This window comes from Polyodon spathula, chromosome 20 (assembly GCF_017654505.1).
Source record: "Polyodon spathula isolate WHYD16114869_AA chromosome 20, ASM1765450v1, whole genome shotgun sequence".
NCBI lineage: Eukaryota > Metazoa > Chordata > Actinopteri > Acipenseriformes > Polyodontidae > Polyodon > Polyodon spathula.
The window spans coordinates 8,538,588-8,555,678 of record NC_054553.1 but is presented as its reverse complement, the minus strand read 5'-3'; the positions used below and the strand labels follow the sequence as shown (position 1 = coordinate 8,555,678).

Below are 17,091 nucleotides of genomic sequence, written 5' to 3'. Positions count from 1 at the left end.
GTATGTTATTCAGGGAGCATGTTTTTGTGCCATTGTCTGTAGTATTTTGTAGCATGGCATTTGAGTATCCATAAAATAAAAAAATAAAAAAACAGACCATACAGTACAGTGTATACATGCTATAAGCCATGGGGTGGGGTATTCCTGGGCTGCATGCATATTCTGAAGCCAGGCCAGGATAATGTTTGTTTACTGCCCCCTTACCTTTTTTGATGATTGCAGTTAATTGGTTCATCTTGCATTCCAATATTGTGCTTTAGACCAAGCAAAGTGTTAATATAGAAGTAAAAGCCAGTGCCATCAAAGTGAAGGATCAAGTTTAGTAATAAACTAAACTTGGTAATAAACAGCTGTGCATTAGATGGTGCTGACTATCACTTCTATAAAGTCTGAACTAGTCTGTGTTACATATGGGTGTAGCAGGGAGCAAGAAACTGAAACGCTAAACAAAAAAAACACAATATTTTAAGCAATTGCAGGAAGAAACACTCCCATCATATAAAGGTAAAAAACACACTTTGAAAAAGTAATTCAAAGTTCCTTACTTTTTTAAAAAGACTCCCCTTGCTTATCTCAAGATCGTGTGCCACTGTGTGTAATATACTAAAAAAGAGTCTTGCGTTATTACTTTGGAGATGTAATTAGATGCTTACTAATAGACTATTGATTGAGATGCCTTTGTGGTTGTAAATGAAGCAGCCTTAATTTTGAATGTAGCAGCCAGACTTCAGCACACTTGGCCCCTGCGCTGAAATCGGATCTGCCTCTGCAGCAGTGCCAGAGTATTACAGATTGAGGTTGTTCCTTTTATTGATATAATGAAAGATGCATCTGTGTGCCGGTGTTGCTCTCCTTTCTTAGTCTTTCCAGTTTGAACAGAGACGATTTACTTAATGTTATTCATAAGATTTTTTTATGAGCCAATTAAAAAAAAAAAAAAGGTAAAAGAAATGACAGTTTGACTAAGATTGGATCATCACCATTTGGTCCCTTGATATAAATCTGTCTTCTTTTTTTTTTTTTTTTATCTGCTCTGCAAATAAATGGCTGTTACATATTAAACAAGACACAACCCTATCAACCAAAGCGGTCTTTGGGTTCTGGATGTTTTTGTGAACTTGGTTGAACACAGAATAAAGTAAAATTGCACATTGTAGTGTTAATGCAAACGTGGATCCTTCAATATTCATTTAGTTGAAAGATTTGTAAAATAAAACCCTATTCTCCAAATTACCCAACAAAACAAGAAAGAAACGGCTTCATACAGAGGTGTGTGTGTGTGTGTGTGAATATACGGTATTTATTCAGTTAGTAGATTGTATCTTGGAGTCGCCAGAGATTATTTCACAAAGATTAAAAAGCGTTTATAATATTTTCTTGTTAAACTACTGTGTTTATATAGAGGATGCACCGTGAATGTTCATGGAGCTCTGTAGTTCTACAAATAAACGAGTGGATTGTTTCCACCCATCCTTGTGTGTGAAACAACCACATCCCTCCATGGAGTATCCTGTTTACAAGAACAATGTAAGGAAAATAGTGCATGTTTAAACCTAAATAAAAGGCTAAATACAGAGAATAATGTTCCTTAGAACAAGCTTTGCATCTGCTTAGCCATGTGGCACTGGATTTTAATGAATGTAATATAGATTTCAAAATGAGATCTAGTAAAAAAAAAAAAATAATTAAAAATAAGTAAATAAATTTAAAAAATTGAAGTATGTACTCAGGTGTATTGTATAAGGTAAAGTTATTCTATGCCAGACCTCTCAACACAGCTTAATGTACCTAATGTTTGATACTTCTATCAAATGTACTTAAAATTATTTAGATACTTTTTATATATATGATACCTTCAAATTTTATTAATGTGATGGTATGTAAATATGGATATATAAATATGGATACATATGGAATAAGCCACATGTTTAATGGTCGGAGTAAAGGACTGAAAGGCATGGTTCTGGGCTCAGATCCCAGAAAAGCCATCATGTGTCACTTAAGGCAAGTCAATTGACCTCTTTATGTCTGGCTCACCACTGCTGTGAAACTGTATAAAAGCCCTCAGTCACCGTGGATGTCACAGCTGAGTTTTATTTAAGAAACCACTCTACTGCTTTTACATAATAAATGCATACCTGTAAATAAAAATCTACACAATAAACGACTCTGACAAGAATTCACATTGTAGAACTACTTACTAGGTAATGTACAATTACTTGAAAAAGCTCAGATATATGTCTATAGATATATATACTTATCTATATTATATAGATATATATATATATTATATAATTAATCTATATAGAACAGTACATTGTGTAAAATATCAGACTGAACTATTAATAAATATATTGTTCCATGTAACACATTCCATTTATAGTCTGACTTGATTTTTTTAAAATAACAATCCTATGTGTATTGAAATTTACAGTATATAAGATGCTATATATATATATATATATATATATATATATATATATATATATATATATATATATATATATATATATTAGGACTCCACGACTGAGAAACCATGAAAAGGGTATTTCATACTGTAAATCTCTTGAACAAATGGGGATTCAAACGACCAAGTTAACTCCACACAGATGTCTGTAACAATGATATTAAAATGAAGTGTTAATGACTGACATGGATGCTGTTACTGGCAGTTACCCTGCAGGCGTAGCTAACTGCCTGTCAAGCACCAATACAGAGGTCATTAACACAATTATAAAACATCTTCCTTGTTTTAAAATAGACTATTAACACACTAATAGCTTTAGGTGACGTGAATTTAAGCACACAAATGGATTTTAGACCTGCAACATGTTTGTAGTTTGGATAAAGAACCCCTCCCTTTAAATTGTATTCCAGGGTTTCAGGTTTACTGTATGTCAGAAATGGAGGAATATGAACTATATGCAAAAGAAAATGGTAGTGGAATTTCTTTGAAAGTCTTCATTATATTTGTCAGTTCTTTCCAATTCTGTGGACCTGAAAGCAGTGTTTCTTCATATGGACACATGTTCACAGAACATCAATCCTTGAAAGAAGACAAGGTTAACCAACTGACAATACATAAGTTTAATAGCAAAATATAATGCACTGAGAATGTTTGTTTTTTGTTTTCATCAAACATAAGTTACACTTATGGGCTTCTTGTGAACAATTTTTTTTTATATATATTAAAAAAACAAAACAAATCAAATAAAAACAAAACAAAGACAAATTTAATAAACACATCTTACATATGTTACAGAATCTATCAAATGCACAGATTCCAATACATGGTTATGGTATCTATACTGTTCAGGGATTGGTGCCAGAAACGGAAAATCCATTTAAAAAAAAAAAAAAAAACGGAATAAAAAACTCTATCTTCTCTTCTGTTGATGAAATATATATTTGTGCCCAGGGAGATCCCAATATCAAGAAAATGTAATTCTTTTTTTTTTCTGAAATGATTTGCGTAGAAGTGTACTTGTAAATTAAAACTTATAAATAATGTACACTTATGAGTTCTCTGAAATTAATATTGAAAAAAAAAAAAACCTTTTACAGTCCTGTTATATGTAACCACAGGGATGTAAGGATTAAGTAAATGTCAGTAGCCAGCTACAGCGTTCTTTTTATTAATCTGCTAATACATATATTGTAGTAATGGGAGCAATTGAAATGATTAATGTAATGTACTGTCAGCACCCAGATCCACGTCAGTCGCGTTTTAAACCCCTTCTATTACGAATAAAGTCAATCCCCCATATTATAGGTATATATATATATCAATATATATATATATTATAATATATAGTATATAGTATATATATATATATACTTATCTATATATATATATATATATATATATACACAACACATATGTGTATGTATAGTGTATATAGATATATATATATAATATATATATATATATATATATATATATATATATATATATATATTATATATATATATTATCTATATATTTATATTGCATCTATATATTATTTAATTTAGTATCATATATTGATATATATTTATGTTACAAACAAATATATTATGACATACATCTAAATTATATATATAGTAGAGATATATACTTAAATTACCAAATACAGGACAATGTAACGTCTATAATTGCAGTGTAGTTTTGGCAAGTGATATTTTCAAAATCATATCGTTCTGAATTAAAATACTCCATTGAATATATAGTACTGTACCAACAAAACCAATACAGTACATCTAAATGGAAGTCTACTTATTTTAAAACACAGTCTTTTCAGCCCTGTCAGTACTTCATGTATTTTTGATATTTTATTAAAAAATAAATAATAATTGTGTTCCTTGAAAAATGGACAAGGGTTGGAACAGGCCGAAATGAAATAATCAGATATGCGTCACACAGGTTTAACCGTCACGGAAGTCAAAGTTGTATAGGTCGGATATGTGAGTGCTGACTGCAATCTGTTGATTTGTTTAATTATTTCTCGCTATGTAGCTTACTGTGGAGGCTATATCGACATCTTGTGGCTGTAGGACTAAAGTACAGGTTAAAAGGCAAGTCGTGTAAAACACAAGGTTCTACAAGTAATATGTGATGGAGTATGACTGACTTTTTGTGTTCTCACAAGAAACTGGATTTTATGCTTTTATAGGACCATTTAAACAAAAAAAAAGAGGTTTTATTGTTCTGGATTTGTGAGGCTACACTTTTCATTCTTATTCATTTCTAGCTACAATATATTTAAATGTGTAAAATCCCTTCCAGCTCCTAGCATGACTCCCCACTGCTCCCTGCTAACACAGACATGTGGTTTTAGGGATGTTAGCCACCATTTCCTAACTATCGTTACACTGTATCACATTCTTGGAGTAGCCTGTCGCCAGATTTTAGAAATATTGAGAAGTGTTGTACTGATCTGCACATTTGAATACTTACATGCACTTCTGTAGCATGCCAAGTATCACAGAGCAAATATGCAAACTGTTTTAAATTACAATTAGCACTAAACCCTACCATGATAAATTTATTCATAGGAAAGCATGTTTAACAACACTGGGAAATACATTGGGCACCTTTGCTTGCCAGGGACTAGCGACAGTTATTAAATAGTGAGTCAAGATGATAAATGGTTTGGCTGTAAATGTGCCACAAAGAGTATAAATGATTGCCTTTTGAACTTGCTGTATGACAGTACATTATTTCCTGATGTCACCAAATGCTAACATAATTTATTTTAATACCTTTTCTGGAGAAAGAGTATAATCTGTGACCATGCAAAAGCTGCCAAACCATAGCAGCAAAGCTATTAAACTTGAAAAGATATAAGATGTTGCTGCCTCGATTTGTACGAATTGTATTCCTATCTTGTTAATTCAATAAAAAGTGTCTTACTTATTTTATGTTCAATGTCCAATCAGATGTGGTAACTGAATACAACATACAGGTAAACTGCTTATTTACATTTAAGATCTAATGTTTTTTTAAGGTGTTGCTAAAAAAAGACAAAAAATACCCATATTTTTAAGAGACTGGCTGGAGAGAATTACACTAGGATCAGCAGATAACAATTAAGCAGGAGATATCAATTAAACACTCAATAGTACTGAATTTACAAATAGAACAAGGAACTCATTTTAGTATTTCTAAATTGCAGGCATACATGGTGTGACACACTAGGTGGCTGTTTCATAAAACCAAATCTCTGAAACTACTTCACTGTCTAATTTTGAGTTTACTGAAAATCGCAAAAAAAAGAGGCCTCAGATATATAGAGGGCTTTATAGTCACTTTGGTTCCACTTCACTATTCCTGCACTGCTTGGGTGCAAGTCGGATATTATTTCAGTGAGTGTGGTTTAGAGTAGATCAGTAACGTGTTACAAAATAACCACGTTTCAGATTATTATGTTTCTATTGGAAAGTAAGGATGCTTTGAACACCTCCCCCTCTTCCTCTCAGTATGTGTGTGCTCTCCTTGCCTCTAGGTGAACACAGCCATGCATGAAACCAAGCTGATGGAAGAATGTGACGAACTAGTGGAAATCATCCGGCAAAGGAAGCAGGTCATCGCAGTCAAAATCAAGGAGTCAAAGGTAGGCTTTGCTTTATGCCAATTTATTTCTTTCCCACACAATGCATGGAGTTCTCCTTGTCCTCTTTTTAAACCTGCCAGAGGCACATTGCAAGGGCACCATCGGTCATCATTGTGCTCTGTGCTCTATGCATTATAAACCAATGTTGCCTTATGAGTGGACAAAACACTGAAAGACACAACAAACCTGTTAAACACATCATCTTCTGCCCTGGTATTTCGGAAACCTCAATGTGAAAAGCAGTTTTGTTTTGTGGTTCAGCACCCATGTAGAGTATATACGCTACTGGGACTAAAGCAACAGCACAGTGCCAGCAAGCTGGCAAAAGTTTTGCTACTTTGGATGACCTGTGGGAAACTAGAGCAGATGATAAGCATTGCTACTTTGAGTTTTTTTTTTTTTTTTTTTTTTTTTTTTTTTTTTTTCAGAAATCAGTGTTATAAATAAAGTATAAAGTCATTGTGTCAACCATGATGTCCAGTTAATTGCTAAAATATTTGCTAATTGCATCATTTACTGTATACTATGCAACACAAAGTTTTACCATTTGTTCTTCATCCCAAAAATGTATGAAGTCTAATTTTGAGTTTCTTGGACATCGCTCAAAATAGTATTGAGGGTTAGAAGAGCCTGTATATAAATTATACTCCCAGTTTTGTATGTCATACTTGCAAATACATAATAATTGCAAGCTTTTTTTCTACTGTCAATAAGGGTTGTACTGTAGGTTGTCAAGAAATTTCAAGACTGAGATTGGAGAAAATTTAATCCAATGTAGAGTATGTCCAGTAATTATAAATTATAGTAGTTATTATTTTCCCTGAGGTCCAAAATGAAGATAAGGAATAAGTGAAAAGTAATGTGCAATTTATTGTAAACTACAGTGTTATTTTGTATGACTATAGTATACCCAACTGTTACACAGTGAACTCATAGCCAGTGCAGTACTGTAGTAAGGCATCTGTTGGCAGTGGTGTTCTTCAAATAGCTGGACAGTAAGTTATAAAAGTTTTTTTTTTTTTAATTCCTCAATATGGTTTCCTTCAAATGTAAAACCAGGAATTGCCATCTATCACAATGCAAAACCTCGGTGTGAGCACTAAGCCTGTGCAAAATTGCATTTGAAACTTCAGGTAGCCCCTGCTGCATGGCAAAATGAGTTTGGATTTCATTGTCCGCACAGGGACGCCAGAGTGTCCTCTCTGATAAATGCAGGTTTCTTCAAATTGGCAGCAAGAGACACAAAGCCCTTGACCAGAACAGATGAGATTAAGCTGGCTGAAACGGCATTTCAGCCTTGAATCAGACATCCCGTAAAACAGGCAGCTGGCTTCATTTTGTAAGCTTGCAAGACAACATAGTGACTCTAAATAAGATTATACTTGGCCGTATTCAAATTCTACTGTTTTACACAAGTTACCTGCAGAAATCGTTTCTAGTGAGTGTCTTGAGTTTAGCCCCAAACGCATGTCTTGCTGCACTGCAACTCAGTTCTATACCTACTGAGGTAATTGCATCTTTCAACTGAGTGAGCACCAGTGTGTCACCTACTGTACCGAAGAAATGTAATTGTGTTCTTAACACAGTAACAGACTTGTGAAAGAAAGGACAACACCGAACAGTAAATAAATGGATAACACGATGAGGGTAAATGATACAGGCGCACAAGAATGGCCACACAAGCAGTCAAGGGACCTATTCTAACACTTAAAAGGTGTCCACCATTTTATTTTATTTTTTTGATAAATGTGGAAACAAAATTATATTTAATTGAGGGTCCCAGACCAGAAAATAGAGAGAGGTAGATAATATGTATCATATAAATCTAATGTAAAAATGCGTTCCACCTTGATATTTTAGGATTTAACAATACTGTAGTGGTGGTCTTTTCCACATTTCTAGCATGTCTGGTCTTCTCCTCTGAAAACTACTGCACTGCACTGCCCCACAGTCAAGTTTTACAATAAAGTACTAAGACTCCTTGATGTTTATGTTAACTAGTGTCCGTAACTCAGAGACAAAAATGGACAGTAAAATCAGCAGGCGGAAAGACTGTGGTTGAGATTCATCAATGTGCGACTGAAACTGCAATCTCCAATTAACATTGTCCTTGCAGTGGCTGTTATCATTTGTTTTGCAGCTGTCTTGACATATTGCCCATTAGCTGGCAGTGAAACACAGTACACAATGTCACCCCTTCTACCTTTTTATTAACAACTTTTGTTGCCACCTGGTCTCAGCAGTAGCAATTCTGACAACTTACAAATCAACCTGCTTTCAGAGCATTCCTACCAATCCCTAAGTGTTTTCCTCACTGTTTTCTCTTTGACTCCGATTTACTCCTTATATCCAGCCACAACACTACGGAGGCCCAAGTCCATTGGTTCAAATGTTGGCTGATCAAAATACAACTGTCCCTAACATTACTAAATAGGACCATCTCAATTTGACATATTTTTACAGTTGGAATCGCACTGCAGATTCGTATGCATATATATTGTTAGATGTGGGATGTTTCCAAAAACGTCTTTATACTGTCTTTATACTTTATACTTTTTTGGTTTTGTTTTTTAATAACTGGCCCTGTTTGCTAAGGACCTAATCTGATCAACCGATACTTGGTCAGGATACGAAAACAACAGTCTAGAACCGTTTCGTGAATGTCAAATCGTAACTTATCCATATCCTCGTGAGCTAAAGCCCCAAGCTAGCCAGTCAGCTTTGTGCTGTGGCAGTTCTAAACACAAGGCACATGTTAGACCTTTCAGTTTTTTTTTAAAGCCACAGAGCAACAAAAGGTCAATGACTGAGCAAATTAAAAATGTATGAGCTACAGCATGTCTATTAACTTTATTTGAAAACGTAAATGTCTGTACAACGTTTTAATTTGCCCTTTTAAAGGTCAGCTAAGAGCTCTCAAACAGAACAGGTAAACACATGAACTGGCTTCTACCAATGTTTTGTGTCAAGGTACCTTGAAATAACTGAATTATTTTCTACAGTTGGGGTGTGCAACTGTAATTTCTGTCCCCTCCAAAAATGCGATTTTAATATTGAAATGTTGATTTATAAACTTAGTTGCCATGGAGGAGGTCATGACAGTTGCACACCCCTAATGGTCATTTGTAAAAGCATCTCATTACAGAAATTCAGCTTTTAGAAGTCTTTGAAAGTGACTTTTTTTTCTGGAATAGTAGCACACAACAGGGAAACTGTTCTTTTCAGTGGTGACCTGGTTCTACCCAATATAAATGTCAGTGGAATTGAAGAATGGAGGCAAGGTCACTTGGCCCAAGTCACAATGTGAATCATTGAATGAGCTGGGCTTTGAACTCTAACACCAACCTTAGTCTTGTATCCTTACACATAAGGTAATTCTGCCACAAGCTTACATGGTTTGTACAGTTAGCGTTGAAATTAATCATTTGTAGTTTTTCCTCGAACAAGCTATGCTGAACATAGCAAAAATATAAAGAGAAATTGAGTATTAACAGCAGCATATTATACAGGGAATTGGAAACACTTGCCATCTGTGTAAGTGGGTCTCTTCTGGAGAATCGCTATACAGTAGGTTTCCACTACCCGCTTTCCCTGAAGAAATTATTATTATCTATGTTATTGAGGAATGGTTGTGTAACCCAACTGAACAATTTAAATTCCATGCACACTCATAGCATTATCTTGGATGTCCATGGTAACGCAAACTATGACAAGCTCTGAAATAGCCACTTGGACTTCCCTTTTAACAAATTAAATAGCTTTTTTTATTGCAGTCATTGTGTCGGTTTTGGGATTGTTAATGACTGCATGGCACTAGGAAACTGAAATTACTCAAATACTACTTTTTTTTTTTTCATTTTATTTGTAATGATCTTATAAATTGCTCATAAGGAATCTCCCCTATAGGGAAATAGATCAACATAATGTGTGCTGTCTTCATCATGATTTCTACTGAAGTGAAAATGAATAAATTAATGGACTAATTAACAAACATCCCTTAATATGTACCTAAGGGGACATGTTCACACTGCAAAAAACATTTCATGCAGTATTAAGACTACACAAATCCATAAAAAAAAAATTAAAAAAAAAACAGTTGAACAAATACAGAAATAAAAAGGAAATCAGTCAGTAGGGTGTCATGGCATTTTTTTCACACAGGTTTGTACACCTGAATATATTCTCTAAAATGTTAATTTCAAATCTGACATCTTTCATTTCATGGCAGAGAAGTGACAGTCCCACTTTAGATATTAATAGGGACTCATTATGGCATATACACTGAGCTGCTTAAGTGTTTGCTGCCATCAGTTCACAAGCACAGAAACCATTACAAAATAAAAACTAAAGTTCGATTTGCTACCTAGTGGTCTCTAAAAGCTAGAAAGAAAAATGTCCATTGTGTGCTCTTTATAGTAGACCTGTAGTTTACTGCAGCTGTATAGAATGGCCCTGCATTGATTCACGGGAAAACATGTTCAGTGTTTCTCCCCTATTTCTCCTTTCAATTAGGAGTTGACCAAGTCATTTTGCGGTCCTACCTGCTTTAATTTTCTGAATGGCCTGAGCTACACAAAGGCCAGGTATGTTGTCAGATCTGATTTTGGAGCAAAGACAGCTGTAATAGTGTGATAAATGACCGTGATTGCAAGGAAAGATTTTGGGTCCCATTCAGTTTTTGTCGCTGTTCTCTAACTCCCTCTTTTCTCTGTCTTGGTCCCTTTTCTTAAGGTGATGAAGCTTCGTAAGCTGGCCCAACAGATAGCCAACTGCCGGCAGTGTCTGGAGCGCTCGAGTGCACTCATCACCCAGGCTGAACACAGCCTGAAGGAGAGCGATCAAGCACGTTTCCTACAGACGGCCAAGAACGTTGCCGAGAGGTAGGAACTCGCTTTCAGAGCACGCTTTTCAAACCAGTTTTAAAGAGAGATTGCACAGTAGTTTCCTGGAAATTAAAAAAAAAAAAAAAGAAAGAAATGACATTCAGAGCTTGGGGCTTTAAACAGTATAGCTGTCCTCCTGTTCAGGACAGTAATTTCCTTGTTTTCTAATACAGCAGGGTAGACAGGTTCTTAATTCTAGATTTCATTTAATTGATTTCCCTTCAGTGCTGATAGTAATATACTGTCGGAAATGTGGAAGAGAAGTGTCTTGGATAAAATAACCATTAGTGTCTCTGGGATAAACAGGGTAATTATAACCACCTCCACCACCTCCTCCCAATCAAAGTTAAAAAAAAAAAAAAAATGTATTTCATGTATAACGTTTAAATATTGAAAGATATATCTTATATTGGCTGATGTTCGATTCCCCTAGTGTCTTTGGGTAGCTGCCATCAGTCATGTTCGATGTTGTGCTTTGCATCCCTTCTTAATGGCATTCCGACATTAAACTGCAACAAACTCCATATAGAGACAGTCAAGCCCTCTGTGAACCTGCCTGACTTCTCTGTGTTTAGTTACACAGCTTGATTGATAGGCTGTTTGCTTTGAAGAGAATGGCTTTCAGCCCAACAAAAAACTTCCAATTTGTATTTTCTATTTCAAGGGACAATGAAAACATTGAATACATGTAAGTAATTCATTTTGGTCAGGCTATTGACAGCTTTAGTTTCTTAGGTGGGTCAGTACTCTTATTTAACAGTTTGGATGCTAATTCTGGCATACAGCTCAATAGTCCAAGTTACTTAAATATGTATTTAATAGATATCTTATATGCTACAAACCCAGTCAGTCTTGCATTCTGCTGGTTTGCATGATTTTAAAACAGAGTATTTGGAATCAATATGGAAACGGATATTTCAAATTTTGAAAGTATTTCATTTTAGAACTTGTTCACCACCTGAGATCAGTCTCACTCATTGTAATCCAGGTTGTGTAATCACTGTAGTGGCAAAAAGCTTCAATGGCTTGCTTTTAAATATAGGGGATACAAATGTTCTCATGTGATTCTGAAATACAGTAGACCCCCATCACTCCATGCAGATTGGGACCGACTTGAGCCCGAATTAGTGAAAAACACAGATTAACTGAAATTGAGTTTACTGTTTGGGAAATTCCTGCGCTATTAATTGAAAACTCAATAATGAAATGCAATAATACAAATATGATGTCCCAACAATGGTCAATATATCCTGTACATAATCAGCATTGTTCAGAGGCAGAGAGAGCTGGTTTAAAAAAGTCACTGATCTTGCTCTGTCTTTAATTGTCTAACTGCTGTTCATATTCAGACTGCCAGGCTAAGAGTCTTAGTCTGCTTTCTGCTCGCTTGTCACTGGTTTCAGTAACTACAATACAGTACTGTCCGTTGGCTACCACTATACTGTACTCAATTGAATTAAATTAAATGACGACCGTATGTTTCCGCAGAGATACGCTGATTTCCACACTAAAGTGTGTTATTACCCGCTTCTGCATAGATCAGGTGATTTCTGCACCAATACATTTTGATAGTGTACTGTATTAAACCGCACGGATTATAGAAACGTGAATTATTGAAACAAGGATTAATGGGAGTCTACTGTAGTTTGTTTTTAAATTTTAAATCTGTTTTTGCCAGGGTTTAAGTTCTTTTAAACTCCAGAAGTCTCATTTATTGGATTATGTTGTTAACTTTGTAAACTTTAAACCAAAATAGCTGTTAAAAGTTAGGAAATCTGAAAATAATTTCAATTCAATTAAAAACATGGCTGATGCTGTATAGAATATGGACCTCAATATTCCATAAAGCAACTGTGAACAGTCTGGCTGTTGAATGCTGTAGGATACATTTTAGTGTGTTGCATACAATATGCAAGATCAGTTGTTTGGGGAAAGACATTTGGGGCTCTCAGCACAGCAACCAGAAGTGTACCCCCCTCCCGCCCCCAAAAAAATAAAAAAATAAATAAACAGAAAAAATACAAGCCTGGCTTAGCATTAAATAGATACACCAACTGTTTTGGTGTCAAACAATTACTGTAGCTTCACACTGTTAAAGGTTTCAGTGCCTGTGTGTGAAGTCTTATATTAAACAAATAAAAGATCCTGGACTGTTGGGGGCTTGAGGACCAAGATTGAAAACCACTGCGCTAAATAATGAGAATGTATTCCGTGGAAACAGTGACAAATGTGTCTCTTAACAGCAATATTCAGATTGCAGTCCTAACTGCGAACATGATCACTAAACTGGTCTGCAAGAACATTTTCAGTGAACTTGTTCTGCAGTTCAGTAAAAAATGGAATTAATCTCTGAACTGCATTTTAAGATCTTCCCACATGAGTAACAGCACGCAGGGTTGAAAGTTTCTAAATCCCAGCAGGAGAAACCAACTGGAAGCTGTGAAGGAGAAATGTCATACAAGTGTGTGTGCTGGGGGAGATATTCCTCCCAAAGCTCTTAGAAATATGCTAATAAATTGAAATGTCAGTCCCTTCTGGGCTTTAACCCATCTTGATCTCGAGGGTATTAGCCAATCTGCTAAGCCACAGCACTTTCCCAGAGTGGGTTTTTTTATAATGCCAACATGTACCCATCTCTGCAAAGTAATTTCAGCCATTTAATGCTTCTAACTCTTATGTTGGCTGTGCTGCCCCATAGCTGTAAGGCACACAGCCGACAATGGTGGATTTGGGCATTCTAGAGACAAGTCAATTCCTCTCTTTAAAAGGGGATGTGGGAATCCGCTGCGAGAGATTAGAGATAGACATGGAGGTGGATGTTGACACGCCAATCAGGCTGTCAGATTTATTTATAGTATATTTACAAGATAACAACTCCGTTGCAGTGGTAGGTGGGCACCATTATGGTACCAGCAATGGTAGTCTTAGGACATACAATACACAAATAGTGTAATGAAAATACTAAATACAAAAAGCCTAAACAAAACACAGCTATAAAACAAAAGCTGGCCAAAACACCAGCCAACCATTTCTCTGACTACCTATAAGTGAGGTCCCGCTCAAGGAATCTTCTCCCTGATGCACACTGGGTGGGATTAAAATCCTCTAAATGAACTCCTACTTTAGCGATTTAACACACGTTTTTTTTTTCTTTTTTAAATAACAAGGAGATTTGCCTGTTGAGACAAGGCCTAATTTACAAGATCGTCCTGGAAAAGGATCCCGGTATACACACCGTGATCACGAGGCCTCATTTACAAGGGGGTCCTGGAAAAGGACCCCGGTATACACACCGTGATCACAAGTTGGTTTCCTTGTTTGCTTACCCTGGTTTGACACAGTCATGACGGTTCTCCACTGACTCACATACTGTCTTGAAGAAGAAAAACAAAGGAACTGGCTTTCTAGTTCCTGTTTAAAGCATGTGGCCAGGGTTAATCAATAAATTAATTAACCAAAATATTCCTTACATGTGCAGGGCCTCAGCCCTGCCACACACTCATTAAAAGGTTAGATGCTGCTGTTAGCTAATATTGGCTTCTTTATCTCACACTCACTATTTCTCTCTTAACCCACCCCCTCCACCTAGGGTTGCCATGGCAACAGCATCTTCACAGGTTTTGATTCCAGACATCAATCTAAATGGGGCCTTTGACAACTTTGCTCTAGACTTTTCTAGAGAGAAGAAACTTCTAGAAGGGCTGGATTATTTAACAGGTAACAGATTTCTTCTAAGAACTATGTCAATAGAGTGGTATTAAAAATGGTTTAGCAATTGCATGTCATAAATTATTTTATTTTGTATTAGGAACATTTACATCTTCTGAATATAGATTGGATCTCAAATGTTTTATTTGCATCTGAGGATACAGCTGTTTCCTAGTTTTGAAATTCTAGTACCTACAGCATTGTATGCATGTCACACATTATACATGTGAATAATGTGCCTGTATGTCACAGTGATCTACTTTTTGATATTGCATTTACAACCACAAAGCAGTCTATGTTTCTTTTTTGTTTTGTTTTTCCTACAAAAGTCATTCATTTGAATCAGCATGAATGTTTCTCATGCTGGACACTCCAGAGAGACATGTGTTCAGTTTTACTGTTTGTATAAAAACAATCGCAAGTATACTGAAAAGCATCCAATGGAAAGAGAAAGGGAAAACCTTTTTGTTTTTCTTCTTTTACAATTAATGTTCATCCATTTTCTCCTTCATAAAGCACCCAACCCTCCAGCCATTCGCGATGAGCTGTGTACTGCTTCTCACGACACTGTCACTGTCCACTGGGCCTCAGAAGACGAGTTCAGCGTTGGCTCCTACGAGCTGCAATACACCATATACACCGGCCAGGCCAACTTTGTCAGTAAGTGCTCACAGTTTGATGTCATTCGTCTCTGCTGGGAAACTGGGAAATTTTTTCTGCCCAGTGTTAATAACTTCACCACAGTTACTCAGCTCCCAGGGTGAAAAAAATGCACAGTACATACAAACAACACCTTCCTCACAATATGTATGTCAAAAAAATACATTTTCAATAAATAAAACACAATATATTTGTAATTCTCTAAAAGCATACATAAACCATTATGCGTGAATGTACAGTATTCATCTTGATTTAAAAATGATTGTGTAGTTTTAGTGTTTTAATCTAATGGATTTTGTACATGTTTAAAGAACGATGGCAGTAATTCTGTGTCTGTGTTTTGGCGTTTACAATGGTACAGACGTGACTTGGCTTAGACATTTAAAAAAAAAAATATTTACATACATTTTCTCCAAAACATGAACCTTATCAGGAATCTTACTTTTGATGTGCATTGTGACAAATGACCGGTAATCTGATAGGAGAGCTGAGGGATATGTGTTGAACTGCAATACAAGAGCCTCATGAAATTTCCTTTGTAATAGATGAGTTTAGAAAAGCTTTATTAACTTTGTTTTCATCACGATTTATTCAGCCAGTTATTCTAAAAAGTCAGTTGTTATTTTCAAGGTTACAATTGTTTTGAAATCATATTATATGGTACCTTTTTAAATTTCCGTATGCATATTAACTAGATTGTATACGTTAAAGAATTCAGCCTTTTTTTCATAATATCATTATCTGTCTTCATGAATTTCTTATACAGACATTTTAAATTTGAATAATTTACAGCAGAGCCACTTGAAACAATTGTCTCACATTAGCAGCAATGTCTCTATCTGCAATTCACAGAACAACATGATTAAGGTGTATCTTGCGTTTTTTTTTTTTTCACTGAAACGGATGCAGCAGTGTTTATTAAGAATATTAGCATTATTATTTTAAAAAATTAAAAAAAAAATGTGGATCACGGACCACGGCTACCAAAAACACGCCCTTTATGTACTACATCACGCGTGACGTACCAAAAGGGAAACAGTTTTCGGCCTGTATGACTGGCCTACAGGTTTCTGAGAGAAAAATAATAATAGTAATAATAATATGGTGAATTTGTGCGTGTGCAGGGGTTGCACGAACTCCAACCTGTCAGGGCATCAGGTGCATGCCTTTCCAGGGACAAGGAGTGCCCTGTTTCACTCCTGTGTGTGGTTTGTACGAGTCAAAATAGAGGACTTCACCGCAAAATCTGTTCACCAAAAGAATTCTGTCGTTTGTGACGCGCACTTTCTCGACAATGATTATCTGGAGGACGACTTACTTGAATATAGCATAGGATTCAGAAGCAAGCAACGAGTCAAGTCGAAGTCAGATGCGGTAGCTTCAGTGCATGTCAAATGTTCTTTCTGTTTTGTAATAAAATAAGATTTGATAAATTCAACTTGCCTTCAAGTCAAGGCTGTTGCAAAAGTGTGTATTGAGTTCAGTATACAGTAATAAAAGTGGATTAAACCAGCTGCAGTGATCGTGTGGATAAGAGTGGATTGAAAAGGGGTCAAGCTTCAAAAGGATTATGAAGAAGTTATGATGCAATTTTTAAGATTGTGGTTATCAGAAAAGCTGGTTCATCCAGCAATTATAGGTATTGCTGAGAAATTTGTGTCACCTAAAGCAACACAGGTGGAGACAAAACTGTTATTGCACGCCCACTCAGAGGAAATAGTCTTGTGACTGTGGGTTATCTGTTTCAT

General features: G+C 35.7%; 1 protein-coding gene across 3 annotated transcripts in view; it reads left to right on the top strand.

Annotated features, from left to right (window-relative positions):
* The window catches only part of mid2 (midline 2), a 129,328-nt gene that overhangs the window by 100,823 nt on the left and 11,414 nt on the right, over positions 1–17,091 (top strand). For all 3 annotated transcript variants that reach the window (XM_041220364.1, XM_041220362.1, XM_041220363.1), the window contains exons 4-7: positions 5,985–6,092; positions 10,824–10,972; positions 14,565–14,692; positions 15,200–15,343. In XM_041220364.1, coding sequence (XP_041076298.1) covers positions 5,985–6,092; positions 10,824–10,972; positions 14,565–14,692; positions 15,200–15,343 — 529 coding nt within the window. The remainder of the gene's footprint in view (positions 1–5,984; positions 6,093–10,823; positions 10,973–14,564; positions 14,693–15,199; positions 15,344–17,091) is intronic.